General features: G+C 42.4%; 1 protein-coding gene across 2 annotated transcripts; it reads right to left on the bottom strand.

Moving 5' to 3' along the window:
• Window positions 1-2,770: 2,770 nt before the first annotated feature.
• LOC125771450 (radial spoke head protein 3 homolog B) lies at window positions 2,771-14,113 on the bottom strand. 2 transcript variants are annotated; one of them, XM_049442093.1, is made up of 7 exons: window positions 12,254-14,113; window positions 11,045-11,448; window positions 6,712-6,814; window positions 6,267-6,341; window positions 4,077-4,235; window positions 3,421-3,997; window positions 2,771-3,336 (listed from the first exon to the last, which is right to left on the bottom strand). In XM_049442093.1, exons 1-7 carry the CDS (start codon window positions 12,716-12,718, stop codon window positions 3,125-3,127), a joined length of 1,995 nt encoding a protein of 664 aa, XP_049298050.1. In that variant the 5' UTR covers window positions 12,719-14,113; the 3' UTR covers window positions 2,771-3,124. The 2 variants fall into 2 exon arrangements, with proteins under 2 accessions (XP_049298050.1, XP_049298051.1); XM_049442094.1 differs by lacking the exon at window positions 6,267-6,341 and having other exon boundaries at window positions 12,254-14,109.
• Window positions 14,114-17,113: the final 3,000 nt, after the last annotated feature.

A 17,113-nucleotide genomic window follows, 5' to 3' on the forward strand; every position in this document is an offset into this window, starting at 1 on the left:
TGGTTACTCGAATAACTTCTGGCACAGACATCTGAGGGCATGGCCGTCCAAGAAGAAAATGTAGCCATTGGTGCCATCTATCGACCACAAGTTAAAGATTGGCGATCCGTTGGATAGCGACCGAGTTATAGGCAAAACTTGGTGCAAAAGTGAGCTTTACTAAATTTTTTATTTTTTTGAGTTTTTTGATTTTTTTATTATTTTTCACTCTTTTTTTTATTTAAAGCATTACTTGAGTGAAAAGAAACACATTGCAACCAATTGGCATTAAAATAAACCAATTTCATTTTTTTTGCAAAATTTCCCAAAAAAAACGTAAGGGGTAAGCCTTATGAAATTTTCGGGTTAAAATTTTTTTTTATTTTTTTTTCTGATTTTTTATTATTTTTCTAATTTAAAGCATTATTTGAGTAAAAAGAAACACATTGCAACAAATTCGCATAAAAATAAATCATTTTTTTAAATTTTGCTGAATTGCTCAAATTTTTTATATGTTATCAAACAGGGTAAGGAACTTGGTTCCTCGAATAACTTCCGGCACGGACACCAGAGAACATGGCTGTCCAAGAAGAAAATGTAGCCATTGGTGTCATCTATTGACCACAAGTTAAAGTTTGACGATCCGTTGGATAGCGACCGAGTTATAGGGAAAACTTGGTGCAAAAATGAGGAAAATTTTACATTTTCTCAAACAGGGTAAGGAACTTGGTTACTCGAATAACTTCTGGCACAGACATCTGAGGGCATGGCCGTTCAAGAAGAAAATGTAGCCATTGGTGCCATCTATCGACCACAAGTTAAAGATTGGCGATCCGTTGGATAGCGACCGAGTTATAGGCAAAACTTGGTGCAAAAGTGAGCTTTACTAAATTTTTTATTTTTTTGATTTTTTTGATTTTTTTATTATTTTTCACTCTTTTTTTTATTTAAAGCATTACTTGAGTGAAAAGAAACACATTGCAACCAATTGGCATTAAAATAAACCAATTTCATTTTTTTGCAAAATTTCCCAAAAAAAACGTAAGGGGTAAGCCTTATGAAATTTTCGGGTTAAAAATTTTTTTTATTTTTTTTCTGATTTTTTATTAATTTCTAATTTAAAGCATTATTTGAGTAAAAAGAAACACATTGAAACAAATTCGCATAAAAATAAATCTTTTTTTTAAATTTTGCTGAATTGCTCAAAATTTTTATATGTTATCAAACAGGGTAAGGAACTTGGTTCCTCGAATAACTTCCGGCACGGACACCAGAGAACATGGCTGTCCAAGAAGAAAATGTAGCCATTGGTGTCATCTATTGACCACAAGTTAAAGTTTGACGATCCGTTGGATAGCGACCGAGTTATAGGGAAAACTTGGTGCAAAAATGAGGAAAATTTTACATTTTCTCAAACAGGGTAAGGAACTTGGTTACTCGAATAACTTCTGGCACAGACATCTGAGGGCATGGCCGTCCAAGAAGAAAATGTAGCCATTGGTGCCATCTATCGACCACAAGTTAAAGATTGGCGATCCGTTGGATAGCGACCGAGTTATAGGCAAAACTTGGTGCAAAAGTGAGCTTTACTAAATTTTTTATTTTTTTGATTTTTTTGATTTTTTTATTATTTTTCACTCTTTTTTTTATTTAAAGCATTACTTGAGTGAAAAGAAACACATTGCAACCAATTGGCATTAAAATAAACCAATTTCATTTTTTTTGCAAAATTTCCCAAAAAAACGTAAGGGGTAAGCCTTATGAAATTTTCGGGTTAAAATTTTTTTTTATTTTTTTTTCTGATTTTTTATTATTTTTCTAATTTAAAGCATTATTTGAGTAAAAAGAAACACATTGCAACAAATTCGCATAAAAATAAATCATTTTTTTAAATTTTGCTGAATTGCTCAAAATTTTTATATGTTATCAAACAGGGTAAGGAACTTGGTTCCTCGAATAACTTCCGGCACGGACACCTGAGAACATGGCTGTCCAAGAAGAAAATGTAGCCATTGGTGTCATCTATTGACCACAAGTTAAAGTTTGGCGATTTCATTTTTTTGAATTTTTTGGCACTCTGAATCACTCTTTTTTATTTAAAACATTACTTGAATAAAATGAAACACATTGCAACCAATTGGCATTAAAATAAACCAATTTAATTTTTTTTGCAAAATTTCCCAAAAAAAAAACGTAAGGGGTAAGCCTTATGAAATATTCGAGTTGAATTTTTTTTTGTTATTTTTTATCTTTTTCTCAATTTAAAGCAGTATTTAAGTGAAGAGAAACTTATAGCACGAATTCGCATTAAAATTTATCAATTTTAAAATTTTTGCTAAATTTCCCCAAAAAAATGGTAAGGGGTAAGCCTTATGAAATTTTAAAATTTATAGAATTTTTGTGGAAACATCTACGAGATGAGGTTTTTTTCCGAATAAACAGCCTTGCTTCTGTTTTGAAAATAGTATTTACATTCACAATAATTATATACAACACTTACTTACTTTAAAAAAATAAAAAGGCAGTCGATTTTTTCAAACTTTACAAAATTTACTCACACTCAACCGATCTAATTTTTGAATTTGTATTTGTTTACCTTTTTATTGGCATGCTTAGGCTTGAAGGTTTTCCCTTCAGCCCTACGAGGCCAAAAAATAGGACGAAAACTCGTCATTCCCAATAATAAATCAATCACCATCGGAGGTTACTCTCGCGGGTAGAACAATTGCTCGCAATGCATCCAAAGAGGAAAAACGAATATGTACGCCTCATCAACAACACAGAAATCGAATTTTGAATGAAACAAAGTAGAATTTTATTTCCATTTTCAGAGTCTTGTGGAGCTTTACGCTGGCAACAAACAACTAACATGGAGTTTACGGTCAAAGATAATTCTGAGTTAGCATTCGGAACATTGCAATCCTTACGAACCGTCCGTTACTTTTGGTGTTAAAAGCAGCCGAAGTAATGTTTTCATAATAATTTCCAGCGTTTCGCGGCCTCGGGATGGATTCTGATTGGTAAGAATTGCTATCCGTGGCTATTTTTGGTTTTTACAGAAAAGCTTTACACAAACATGCCGTCTTTTCATCTTCCCACAGCGCTACAGCACACTCGCCAAACATATCACATTGCATTCTCGGCATCACTGTTGGGAGCTTCCCCCGGTAGTTGGCTCCTCCGGCACCGATTCCGCTGTCTCAGGTTCCTCCAACGTGTCGCGATCGCCTAAAGCAGGCTCCGGTTCGTCTACCGTTTCGTCCGGATCAACCTCATCGTACTGTTGTTCGTCGGCAGTGTTTTCCCCATCCGCTTCCAGGAGTTTCTTTTTGTGTAGCAAAATTTCACGTATTATATCTGAAACGAACACAGACAGTAAGATGGTGAACTGAGGCTAAAAGCTCACAACGAACAGCGGTGGAAGATGGAAGATAAACAAACCTTCTAGCAGCGCGTTCGCATCAATCCATTGGCCAACTTCATGCGCAACCTCCTTTGCGAGCCATGGCGTTATTTGCCGCTCAAACTCGGCCCGATCCTTGTCCGTCTCGATCTTGTCGACAGCGGCTAACACCTCCGGTACGATCTCATCGAGTCGGCCCTGCAGCAGCTTGGCTGCGGTGATGCGTTCCTGCATCTCCAGATCCAGATCGCGTGCTATTTTGTCCTGCAGGTAGCGTCTGTCCCGTTCCGCTTGACGCTTGTGTTCCTCCTGCTCCAGGCGCCTTAGCTCGGCTAGCTCAGCCTCACGCAACGCTAGGATCTTCTGCTGCTGCTGCTTCATCTCAGCTATTTCCTCCTCGTGCAACACCTCCACCAGGGCTTGTTCGAGCGTCCGGCTGACCAACACCTCGATGATCGGTTGCACCTCGATGTCGAAATCGAACAGCTCACCGTCCAATATTTCGGTCGATACATCGCAACCGGTCTTAGCCGGGACGTACGGTGGCGATGGGGGCCGGTGGAGAAACAGATCCGTCTGACAACCGGCATCTAGCTCGGGAGGATGCAGGAAGAGCTGTGAAATGAATCGTAAGTGATGATTTTTTTTTTGAGTAAGAAAAGTGATCCTGTGTCCTGTCCAATAATCGGTTTACCTCCTCGAGATATTTCTCAGTCTGAACCGTTTCGTGCCGTCGGCCACGGACAGGTGGTGGTGTGCCGATCACTCCACGCTGGTTGCGCGTAACATACTTCTTCCGGAGCATCTGGCGCCGTCGTGCTTCGGCTTCCTTCTGCGCGCCATCACCATCACCCTGTGGAGAATTAGAAAATGAAAATGGTGAACATAATTTGCGTGGGAAAAGTGGGGCAAACGATGAAGCATATGAAACATGTTACAGAAAAAAAGTAAGCAAAAACTTTATTTTCACATAAAAGGATAAAAAAATGAGATGAATAACATTAAGTAAATGGTCAATGTACAAGTTCTCACCAAAGGACAGTGTGTTAACAAATGTTAGCAATGATATTATTTACATGTTAGAGAATTGTGCGACAGTGTGATACCCTCCCAAATGTTGCAAAGGTGGCAACAGACCAGCATTCCATTAGTAATGGGTTCTCGGAATCGCACAAACGGCTCGGAACCGCTTCAGAGCATAGCAACTCCGGTCCCGATTCCGGCTAGGTTTAAACCACGATTCCGCCCGGAGCTGACCGGAGCCGCTAGTCGGCAGTCGGAGCCGTCCGGAGCCGTCGGAGCCGTCTGGAGCCGCCCGGAGCCGTCCAGAGCCGTCCGGAGCCGTTGGGAGCCTCTAGTCGGCAGCCGTCGGAGCCGTCCGAAGCCACTAGTCGGCAGCCGTCGGAGCCGTCCGAAGCCACTAGTCGGCAGCCGTCGGAGCCGTCCGGAGCCACTAGTCGGCCGCCGCAGCCGTCCGGAGCCATCGGAGCCGTCTGGAGCCGCCCGGAGCCGTCCGGAGCCTCTAGTCGGCAGCCGTCGGAGCCGTCCGGAGCCTCTAGTCGGCAACCGTCGGAGCCGTCCGAAGCCACTAGTCGGCAGCCGTCGGAGCCGTCCGAAGCCACTAGTCGGCAGCCGTCGGAGCCGTCCGGAGCCGCTAGTCGGCAACCGTCGGAGCCGTCCGAAGCCACTAGTCGGCAGCCGGAGCCGTCCGGAGCCATCGGAGCCGTCTGGAGCCTCTAGTCGGCAGCCGCCCGGAGCCGTTCGGAGCCTCTAGTCGGCAGCCGTCGGAGCCGTCTGGAGCCGCCCGGAGCCGTCCGGAGCCTCTAGTCGGCAGCCGCCCGGAGCCGTCCGGAACCACTAGTCGGCAGCCGCCCGGAGCCGTCCGGAGCCTCTAGTCGGCAGCCGTCGGAGCCGTCCGAAGCCACTAGCCGGCAACCGTCGGAGCCGTCCGGAGCCGCTAGTCGGTCGCCGGAGCAGTCTGGAGCCGTCTGGAGCCGCCCGGAGCCGTCCGGAGCCTCTAGTCGGCAGCCGCCCGGAGCCGTCCGGAGCCACTAGTCGGCAGCCGTCGGAGCCGTCCGGAATCGTCCGGAGCCGTCATAGCCGTCCGGAGCCATCGGAGTCGTCGGAGCCGCTAGTTGAAATAAGCAAATGTTTCATTTCAACTCGTTATTTTTACCAGATTATATAAAATTTGCTGATAGTGCAATAATCTTGGTTATATCTTTGTCAACTAGCGGCTCCGACGGCTCCGGACGGCTCCGGACGGCTCTGGACGGTTCCAGACGGTTCCAGACGGTTCTGGGCGGCTCCGATGATTCCGACGGCTCCGGCTGCCGACTAGCGGCTCCGGACGGCTTCGGACGGTTCCGGACGGTTCCGAATTCGGAGTATTGCACCTACCTTCCGGAGCCGCTTCCAAAATTTATGGAGTCATTCGGAAGCGATTCCGTTGTTTTGTCCAATTTACCCATCACTACGTTCAATGTATGAAACATTTCCAAAAAAAATCGACAAACCAAATGGGATGAGAGCAAAAGAACACGAAAAAACAAAGCAACAGCAGTGGCTAACTCTTGTATCAGGCGGGCAAGGCGATATCTCGTTTTTTGCAGTTTTGCAAAGGTAAAGCAATTGTACAGAAGAATGGTTTATGAAACATTACGAAAAAAAACATGGAAGGAAAAACGAACGCGAACGTAAATAAGCGCGCTTGAATTTCACTAATGTTGCATTAGTTTTTTATACACTAATTTAAGGTGTGTTTTTTTGGATGTGTTTGTGTTGATGCAAGCGAAGAAGATAGAAACTGCGCGATCGTCCCAACACACCACCGTACGCCACGCGATTCGGTGGCAGTTTTGTGGGACGATTTAATCAAACTCACCTTTCCTGATAGAAGACCAGCATAACCGAAATATGGATTCCACCGGGGCATGTTAGGGAAGTGATTAACATGGCCCTGTGTACAAATTTGGCGTTGTTTTGTTTTTTTTTCCGATGGAAGATCGTGTTTTTTTTGTTTTCGAACCGGGGGAGGAAACAAAATGAAAGTACGCCCAAAGAGTTACGGCCAAGGAGCGAAAACAATGCAGTTATGAAAAGACGGCAAAAACAGGAGGGAAAGGAAAGAGAGAAAGAAGATAGAAAATGGGAGCATTTTTAGCAGGTTTTTGTCTACGTTTATCAGAAACGATAGTAAAGCATTACTTTTGGTGGTTAATTTTGTTGTTGAATTTATAGTTAATAAAAGAGAACTAAAAAAACTTTAATAAATATAAACGAAACGCAGCACAAAAGGGTAGTAGAGTCGTCTCACAATCGACACTTACCACTTGCAGGTTGCTCGTTGAGGTATAATTACTGCCTCGGATAACTCGTCGATCGTGCATCACATTCTGGTAGGTTCCATTTTGTGGTTGCTGCTGTTGGTCTCTGCAAATAAAAACAAAACAAAAAAACACAAGTTATGGAAAATTATCATTACGCACAGTATTGCTGGAAAGTCTTTTTTCCTTTACGCAAACGATTACGCATCACGTTTTAGTGCGCACCCCACGCAAAAACATAGACCACAGAAAGGTGAATGCTCCTTCGTATGGTTGTGGTTCGGCCTTATATACTCGGGTCGACTAGCATTGGTCAGAAGAAATATTTCTGACGGTCAGAATCACGCGCCGACCATCCCCCGATGGTCGTGGTTCAATAGACGATGTTTCTTTAGCTGATGATGGGTAAAGGCGCGTAACCAGCGCTTTCGTTTCATTTACATATAACGCAATCCAGTTAACCCTAGGCAACGGCCGCACCATTTGGAGTGATTTTCAGCAGTAGTAAATGTACAACATATCGACACGCGAACGTTTCTTCGGGTGTTGACGGGTTTGGCAAAAGCTTGTTTGTTTTCCTTTTTCTTTTAATCATCACACGAAAAGTTCTAATCGATAAAATGTATGGGCGTTATGATTTTTTGAGACATATAATTAGTTGTTTTTTTATTAAATATATAAGAAGTACGGATTCTTGATACAGCCAGGCCGTTCTAACCGAGCAAAAAATAAAAAAAAAGTACGGAAATTAGGAGATCAAATGAATCAAATGAATTAAATCATCAGAAGAAAAAGTATGCAATTAAAAGGTACTCCTGGTACTCCTCAGAAATTATAAAAAAAACACATTTTGAATCAACTAATTAGTAAACGGACTTGTTTCACTTTGAAAGTACTTAAAGCATGTAATTACGGTGGAACAGAACGAGCTTAATGTGCCTCCAACCCTAACGCATTTTTGCAGAATGTACTTGAAAACATTACAATAAAGTTTACTGTTGCCTACTTTCAGGCTAGATGAGGTCCCCCATCATAAAGGTTGTCGATGGAAGGGAAAACTCCTTTTTAATTACAATACTTCACATTAACAACGATTCATGCGTAGAGTATGACGAAACCAAAGCAAAACGAGTGTCACGACGTTTGGGAGAGCGGGAGTAAGTTCAGAGCAATAATAGGCAGGTGTGGTGTTGTAGGTTCACAGACCCTAATAGCAATAGGCCCGTACAAATATGGTTCGAATGGAAGTCACAAATGTCACCAAGTGGAACGACTGGTAGTGTAGTTGACGTCTATTTAATGACCATTAGTTGGTTTAGATATCAACGAAAAACCGACCCGATTTCAGTGGTACATGTCAGCTGGTACTAGAGTGACCTACTAAAACGAGTTAGTCTACCAGAATCATCAACGATTTATCTTTCATTTCCAGACAATGCGGTGCTTCATCGACTCACCAACACGGGCCGAGTTCCGCATACGGCGTTTTGAAGCGTTCGACTAAGTTCGAGACTCGTTTGGGGAGGATACAGTGGGTACCAGTGCCTATTACTGGTTCTTTGGTTGCATGCAGTCTGATGCTTGTTGGATAAAGGTAAACGATAGGGAGGCATCCCTTTATCACCTAGCCGCCCGGCCTGACCCAGAAAGTGTGGCTGGTTGAAACTTCCAAAACAAAACTCTCCTCAATAGGAGTTTGGAAACTACCGGCGAAAGGTTTATCGTTGTCATTATTGTATCTTCAAGTAGAGATCTTCGAATCGAACGCAAAACGTTCGTTTTAGCAAATGAATCTCCATACTTCGTTGTTACGTGTACGACGAACCAGGCGCCTCCATTTGTTTTGAGTTGTTGGAATTAAAAAAAAACTCCATCGTAGACATACTGGGAACAAATACCAATGAATAGGACGAACGCCGGGATACATTGAGTAGGCAATTAGGACACTGCATGGAAGATTAATTATTGAAATCTAATCCCACTATCGATCGGAATGCGATCGGTTAACATTCGTTTTCCCACTGGGGGAGCTAAACTCACTTAGGGTAAGTGTACCAATTGTTGTGCTAGCACCAATTGTTGTGCTATCGTCGGAAAAATGGATAATATGAAAAAACCAGGATGATTTGCAGTCGCAAAAAAATTTCTTCACATAAATTAACAGATTTCCTTATTTTCCCATACGTTTCATTAATTTCATAAGCTTATTTTTAAAAAAATCACGATTTTTAGTTTTGCTGTCAAAAAATCTGGAATATCTTAACGATTGTCTAAAACATGACCATTTTTTTGTTTTCAATTTTTAATGAAACTAGAGCCCAAAATCGACATCAAAAAATTTTAAAAACTAGTTTATGGCTCACTTAAGCTAGAACCACATCGGTTTTGATAATTAAATCATACGAAAAAATTATTTATCGTATTCAAAAATAGCACAACAATTGGTGTATGGAAAACCGGAATGCACCAATTGTTGTGCTATTTTCATGTTGGTTGTTTGTGCTGTCGTAATTCACTGATAAACAAAGTGCGTGTATTGGAGATAAGCATATTGACTTTCGGCAACCTTTATTTTGTTAAAATGAGTAAATTAAACAATAATAACAGAATTATTACATTGTTTATTCACTACAAAAAAACTAGTTTTAACTGATACTTTGAACACACAGCCTACTGCCATCATTTTATGCTGACTTCACAAATTTCTGCCAAATCAAACAAAAATTTGCCTCTCTAAACCACGATTTTAAAATCAGTAAAAAACGTGTTTATTCTATATTTTTGAGTGATATTAGTTATCAAAAGTTCCTAAAAAACATTAAGTTTCCTTATTATACCCATTAGCTTGAGAGAAATCAATTCAAATGGTGATTTTGGACTAGCACAACAATTGGTACACCTATAGCACAACAATTGGAACACATAGCACAACAATTGGTGCATTGAAGAGGTTTACGAAAATGACTATAACTTTTGATTTAAATGTTCAAATTACAAAATTTAAAAACGAAAATACGTAAAAAACGTGTGTCTATCGATTGGACTCTTGTTTACGAATTTTAGTTAATCAGTTTTGCCACAAACGTAGTTCTTGTGAAAACGCTGTACAAACTCGTCCATAATTGGTACACTTACCCTATAAAGGTGACCTATTTTAGGGAACTAATGATGGAAGTGCCTACATATAACCATGGTCACTTACACCGTGCGATCGTGCGTATATTCCTGATGCCGTAGAATGTCGCTGTGGCGCAAACCAGTACCCAAACACATTTTATTACGCTTGAAGGTCATCTTTTTATACCTCGGGATGTGGTAATCGATACATTGAGTTTGAATATTTTACCGTAAGTACAGGTGTTGAAAGGGATTGAAATTATATCCCCGCACCAGTCGGAGTGTTTACTAACAGGGAGTACAAGGACGCACATTGTAGTGACTCGTCGTTCCAGGAATGGTAATTAAGATGCACTAATAGCAAGCGGAAAAACGGAAAAATTTAAGGAGTGTTTTAGCAAAGGAAGATTGTTAGAAATAAATATTTTACAATATTTCTTTTAATTTTTTTTGGAGAATATACCGAAAGACTTGGATTGAATCTTATGCAGCGAATGTGTTTACAGTTTTATTGAGAGGTTAACCTAATAAACTATTATATGACAGGCCTTTGGCCTATTAAGTGGCTAAGCTGAGAAGAATCGGAAGAAAACATTTTTTTACTGCAGGCAGTTCAGCACTATTCAGTAAAAATGTTAAAGATCCTTAAATACTGGCACTGCATGACGATGTGTGCCACAAGCCAAGCTGTCACGCCATATATGACGATGCCTCGGTTTCAGCACGAGATTTTTTTTTTGAAGCAAAACTTAAACTAAAATAAAAATTTATGCAAATTTTTAAATAACTTTAGCGCCCTACTCCATTTCCATCCCCGTTCGCTGGCAAACGCTTTGCTTGTGAGCGACTGACTGTTTTAGTTTTAGTGAGCAAAAAGTGAGGTTAGTTCCGGGAGACCGGAGAGTGACACAACGAAAGAAAGCATTAGCACGGTAACATGGTCGTGTTTTGGGATCAAACGAAGTGGTGGTTGTTGATTTTTGTTTTTTACAAAGCGTTCCAGCACGTGAGATGAGGTAGAAGAGAGAGAGCGAAAGAAAGAGAGAGAAATTTTCCTTACATCATTAACGATTCACAGTGTACGGGAATTGTTGTGCTGTGGTTAACCTTGAGAACAAAAGAACCCCCTCTCCCCCTTACCCCCAGACACACACACACACACACAGATGGCAAGGTGCGAATGGAAAGCAAAATGGAATGTTTTACACGGCCAATTTACCTTGCCGGACGGGTGCACTGTGGACCGGATCGCTGTTGTTGGCCGCTGGCGATCGATTGTAGTTCCTGCACCGCAACCTTCCGCACGATGTCGGCCTCACCTGGGGCGAGTTGGGATATCCTTGGTCCTAACGGTTTGCCGTAATGGTGGCTACCGTGCTTGCAGACATACTCGCCCGGATGGTTGTGGTTCGGATGATTGATGTCGTTGTTGTTGTTGTTGTTGTTCTGGCTGAGGCTGGGAGCCGTCAGAATCCTTGGCCGGCTCTCGAAGGCATACAGCCGTCGTTGGCTGGAACCGGGCAAAAGCAAGGGGAGCTCTTTGGTAGGCTGCAGAAACACACCCTTCGGGACGGTCGTGATGAACAAGGGACGCTTCCTAACGTTCACCTCCTGTGTGCTGCCCTGGAATGCCAATCGATGGTACGGGATAAGGTTTTTTTTCTGGTTTGCCGTTGTTCCGATGACAATTTATTTCGTTTGATCGCTTGTGAGAACTATTATGTTTTAACTGATCTACTGGGCAACTGCAATTAGCAGCATGCAAAAGAAACTTCCAAAGGAGCTAGCACATGATGGAGTAGGAAAAGCTAGACTCCATCCGGTCACTAGGTCAGTGCTGGACAATTCATCATTTCCCCTGGTGGTTTGAGCTTTTAAAACATTTACAGTACACGACGTTTCCTTGAAACAAAAAGCCGTATGCACACAAAAGTGCCGTGTGGCGGTGTCGAGTAGGTCGACAAAATATCGACTTCCTGTTTTGCGTAATAACAACCTCCAACCATCCAGTGTCGACGTGGTTTGGGGTGATAAATTTCATATTTATTTCTCCACTATCACCTAGCCTACTCGTGGCTCCACAAACTCGTTGAACGCGAGTCCTTGAAAAAACAGTAGAAAAGCATGGGAGGGCACTACTAATAGCGCTCGTAGTGATGGAGCAACAGTGACGATGGAGTAACTGCAATTGCCCACTCGAGGTTATCCGGGTTCCCGTAACGCTGGGTAACGGTGGGTGGACAGTTAACCTGATTCATCACGTCATGCTGAGTTAATTTTAATAGTTTTGTATTTTTTTGGGGAAAAAGAATAAGACGAAGCTTATCATTCTTGTGAAGCTAAACCGATTAGAAGTTAAAAGGATGATATGCACTGACCAATAGTGAACTCACGCCATATTTCCAAAAGAACTAAACAAGTAACCTACATTTTTAGACGATCGCTTCGAGGAATCATTTTGTAGCTTTCTCAGCTTGGCGTCCAACTCCCGGCTAAACTCATGCTGCCGATTTCCACGGTCCGTCTTTTCGATCTCGATTGCTCCCGGTCCGTAGTTCGATCGTACCAGCTGAGGTTGTTTCACCAGTTCACCCCGATCACGGTCCTGCTGCGCGATGCTGTGCACGTTCTGTGCGTTATCCTTATTTTTCCTACTGAGCTGTGTTTCGATCTCGTGCAGCAGTTTGTAGTCCGGGTGCAGATTGACGATGTGCTGTCCCTCGATCACCTCGCGTTGCTCACGACCGTGCCGCAGCGGGCGTACGATTGCGTTCGGCTTACCAAGGCTACTCGCACGGTACGAATGGTCACTCGAGACGACCGCAAATGCGGGACTCTCCAGCTCCAATAGTTCCTGCTGTTCCGGCTGGTGACGGGCAGATAGTGTAGGCATCGTTTTTCTTTTTTACTTCTAAACGTTTTGTGTCGGACGCTTTAAGTCGAGAGTTTAAGGCGGGTTTTTGCTACTACAGCTGGTACGCAAACTTGTTTGTTACTCTCTGTGTAACATAATTTATAGAGCGAATCGTTGAATATTTTAACACACCCTGTTAGTTGAGTAGTAGCACTGGTATGTTTCATTATTTAGGGAGCGCGAAACTCTTTGCGTTTTTTCCTTCCGCCACTTAATCGTTAAGGTTAATTTCACGAAAATTATTCTCTTACATAAACACACACAGACAAAGACACTGGAGTGACCTATATATTTAGTTCCTTCAGAGCAAATTAACAAATCCCCAAAGCGATGGTGAGTCCGTGTTTTTAAATAATGTATCACTCAGAATGGGAAAGAAACGCTGTAGCAAATAACAACGTCTGTGAAGGAATCACTCATGTTCGGCGATTGCACCACCAGGTACCGAACCGGCTTCGATTCACCAGTGCAATTACTGCACGCCATTACACTCTACTGTTTGCACCATTGTATGGGGTGTCCCTCAAACAGGGGTCCTAAAAGGGACCACACCACAAAACAACCGCACTGGCCAACGATTCGTGTACGAATGACCAACGCGAGAGAAACCACGTTCGCCCGTTCGTACCGGGAACTATGTGGTCAGCGCAGTGTACATAACAAACCATTCTGGAAATGATATGCTTTCCTTCGCACCGCAGCGATCGATGGGGGGATACCAAATGGAGGCTTTTTCCCTCAAGTGGTGGGATTTTTAGTTTCTATACGCTTTCGCTTTTCATTGCAGGCACTTCACGAACACACCATGGTCGGTGGCTGGAAGGATTCCACCGTCAAAAAAAAAAACAAGGGAGTAAATGAAGAAGTTAAAGTCCATTAGAGTTCCACGAAAGCCGAGCGTTGGCCACATACGTTGAAAGAGTGTTTGTGTGTTTTCATTTCCCTCCTATTCGATGGCGCGTTCGCGTGAGTCGCGTCGGTCCGCAACGATAAACCTGAGTTCCTTTCCACCCTGGGACGCGTATATGCCGGCGTTTTCTAGCGGTCAACGAATGTTTATGTTCTGCTGTGAGCTGTCCGTAGGTGGTCGATGATTTTTCCTTCTATGTAATTTAGCACTCCACTGTCTCGCTGATCAATTTGAATGGGGTTTTGAGCAGAGAAAACCACAAATGAAGCGTAACGAATTGAAGCAGGGAGAGTTAGAAGAATTAAGATTTGGTAGAACGATTTCACAGAAGACTGTTTTTCGTTGAGCTTAAGTGTGCACCAAAATCAAATCATTTAGTTCTTTTTCTTTCACTTGTGCAAAATCACAGCACACAGCAATGATCGTGCATTTCTGAGATTAATTAAAGAACACAGCGAAATGGTAGTTAATGCGATGTAATAGTCACATTTCACGAACTTTCCAAAAAGCCAACGAATGTTTGGTGTGGCATTCTTCGACGTCTATCAACCGATGTCCGACAAAAGGAAACGGAAATGAGTGGACGAAGTTTTGGACGCAAAAGTATATAGACGGACATTGTATTGTGAAGAATTATAAATTCGTCGCGTCTCTGTATCAGAGTTAACGGGCGAACAGTTGTCGATGGACACGCAAGTTCCTTTTCTTTTTCTGTTTTTTTGAGTAGTATTCTAGAGTTAACAGGCTTCCTTCCATTCCGATCGTTAGGCAAGGATTAGCCTTTAATGGAAGTTACTTGTTTGAGTAACCAGAGTGCGTGTGACGATCGAAGAGCAGAGCAAACAAAGTTCGTCCCCTGGATAGTGTTGGACGGTAGTTTCAAGTTCATGACCAACGGGACGCTCCCAAAAGGGACAGCGTGTGAATGTGTCAACAGTGGCGTTTTATTTATTTCGTTGAAATAAAGCGCTTTTAGAGCCGGGGCGTGAAGATTCGCCAAACTCGATAAAGTGTTTCCGTGGGTCGAGAAACACGTTTTTTTCCGGCTGGCAGGATATTGCTCGATTGCGTTTACATTTTGGGCACTTTTTTATCTCACGACAGGATATCATTAATTTCAAGGTTAGACACACCAGTCTACTACAGGCGGTTAGCAGTCGTGGGGTCGTTTAACTTACGTCTCGAACCGGGTCCGAAATGTCTAAGATGACCGCAAATGACCGCTGGCGAGTGGGGTTGAGTGAATGATTCATCCGCCGACGAAGTGCTGAAACTATTGGAAGAAGTTCCAGGTTTTCTTTTTTTTTTGGGTAGTCCGTCCGCCTATCGATAATGAGACGGTGAACGAAAGTGATTTTCCTGCTGCCTGTTAGAAAGTCCTTTGAACTCTGCAAGTCTCCGTACACACAGTTTTCGTACCGTCCAAGTAACGGACGCTGGAGGAATAAACCCTTGACCTTGAAGGGACATACACTGGGAAATGTGCTGACCGGTCGTTGCTGGGCGATGCTTGGAAGAAGAAGCCACGGCACGTTTTGGCTGTATCATGTAACGTAACGGTTGGTGCGTGATGGTGTGATGTTATTAATACATCGCTCTTCCATCAATTTGAATAACGTGCATGAAGGAGTTTTAGGAGGAATTTTTATTAGAATTATAACTCTTGTTTCGTAAGATTGATGTATTGTGCGAAAAAGCAAGATTTTAATCATTTTGATCACTTACAATACTTTCGTAAATTGCGAAATGTGTTCTACACTGTTGCAAAAACTTTGCAACGGCGCACGACGCGAATGTGATCGAATGCAACCGGAAGCCAACCATTTCAGGACACACACCCGAACGACGGTGCCAACCTCGCGGACGACAATTTGTGACCGACTTGTGCGCAACTTTTCAGGGGCACGGACATTTGCAAGTACCAGCAAGACGATCAGTGAAATCCGCGTGTTTGCTTTACAAATGTTGCCCTTCCGGAGTGGCCTGAATGAATGTCTGGTGGTGACATTTTTCACCGGACAGAAATAGGCGCAACGTAAATTCTGTTCTGGTAAAATTGTGTTCCGGTGAGTGTGGGGACTTTGAGTTTTGTACGCCGGTGAAAGAAATAGGTCTCACCGTAGTACCGTTCGAGGTCTTGAAAGTGGTGCAATTTTTAACCGTGAAAGGTTACATTCTAATGACTATCGCATACCTGGGAATGTGACATACATTTGTGGAACATACGGAACGGTGACATTTTCCCTCTGAATCCTGGCTATTTCCTGCGTGCCCTTTTTTGTTTTGGTTCTATTGTTGGGCAGAGCTATTTGGGGAAACATTCGTTCATATATGGTCTGAAAGTAGCTAGACACCGCGATGAGTACTATCCACGGATGACGGTTGTTGGAGAGTGATGGGAGGAAGCAACAACAAAAAAATGTCGAAAAGGCTCACAGCTGGCTTGTACGGTTGACATTAACCGACTGGTTTGGAGGTGAATCGAACATCAATTGGTTAACCCATTGGGTTTTTTGGGAAAATTTGCTTTAGAATCAGTTTTGATTTAGAGTTTTAGTATACTATAGGATTTCTCATAACATCGTGTTGATCCAGCAAATCTTGCGTGGGAATCTGATAATAAAGGTCAATTATTGCGTTTTATGAAGTATATTACATTTTGAGGTGACTACTTTTCAGAATAAGAATTGCAATCTGACATCAGTCTGAGACCTTGTCGCGTTGCTCTCAATATTTTAGTACATTATTAAACGATCAGTTCAGTGGATAGCTTAGAGACTCTAATAGCAGAACGAGAATTGTTGAAACCGACGCAAGTGCTACAAGGCACCACGTAGCGATGGGATAGTAATTGAAACTGAAAGAAAAATGTAAATGCATAACTCGAACCCACATTTCTCAAATTAGTATTGATGTATGAAATAGCCTATCGATTCTACAGAACTTCTTTTGCTACCACAAAAGCTCTGCTTCAGGAAATTGGGTTCAGAACTCGATACAAATTTCATCGATCATCTTCAATAAGTTAATGCACAATTTAAAGAACACTGGGGCGGCCCGGTGATGGAGATGATAGCGGGAGATGATGGTCTTGTACTGCCAGGACAAATCAAATCTCATCTGGGCCAACCCTCCGCATGCTGGACTTACTCTACTACTGCGGGTAAATAAAGTCAAGAAAAGAGTTCTGACAGGTCAACCTCTTGAGAATGTCAACTTCTTGAAGTTGAAGCCATAAAAGAAGATGAAGATGGCATACATATCTTTGTTTAATGGCTTTTCTAATGTAGGAGTTGTTCATCAAAAGTATTCTGAAAATCTTTGAAATACTTTCTTGAGTTAAAAGTAAAAAAAATTGTTGATGAGATCACTTGACAATAAAAGCTGGAATTATATTAAAGCTCAATAAGTCTCAGTATTCATATATTACTCTAAGACTTGGACTTTGTTCAAACCGGACGAGA

Source organism: Anopheles funestus, chromosome 3RL (genome assembly GCF_943734845.2).
Source record: "Anopheles funestus chromosome 3RL, idAnoFuneDA-416_04, whole genome shotgun sequence".
Classification (NCBI taxonomy): Eukaryota; Metazoa; Arthropoda; class Insecta; order Diptera; family Culicidae; genus Anopheles; species Anopheles funestus.

Coding starts and splice junctions, on each gene's coding strand:
- LOC125771450 (XM_049442093.1), bottom strand. CDS start 12,718: ATGCCTACACTATCTGCCCGTCACCAGCCGGAACAGCAGGAACTATTG. Junction 4,236..6,266: donor CTGGTCTTCTATCAGGAAAG/GTGAGTTTGATT, acceptor AATTCTCCACAG/GGTGATGGTGATGGCGCGCA. Junction 3,998..4,076: donor CTGAGAAATATCTCGAGGAG/GTAAACCGATTA, acceptor TTCATTTCACAG/CTCTTCCTGCATCCTCCCGA.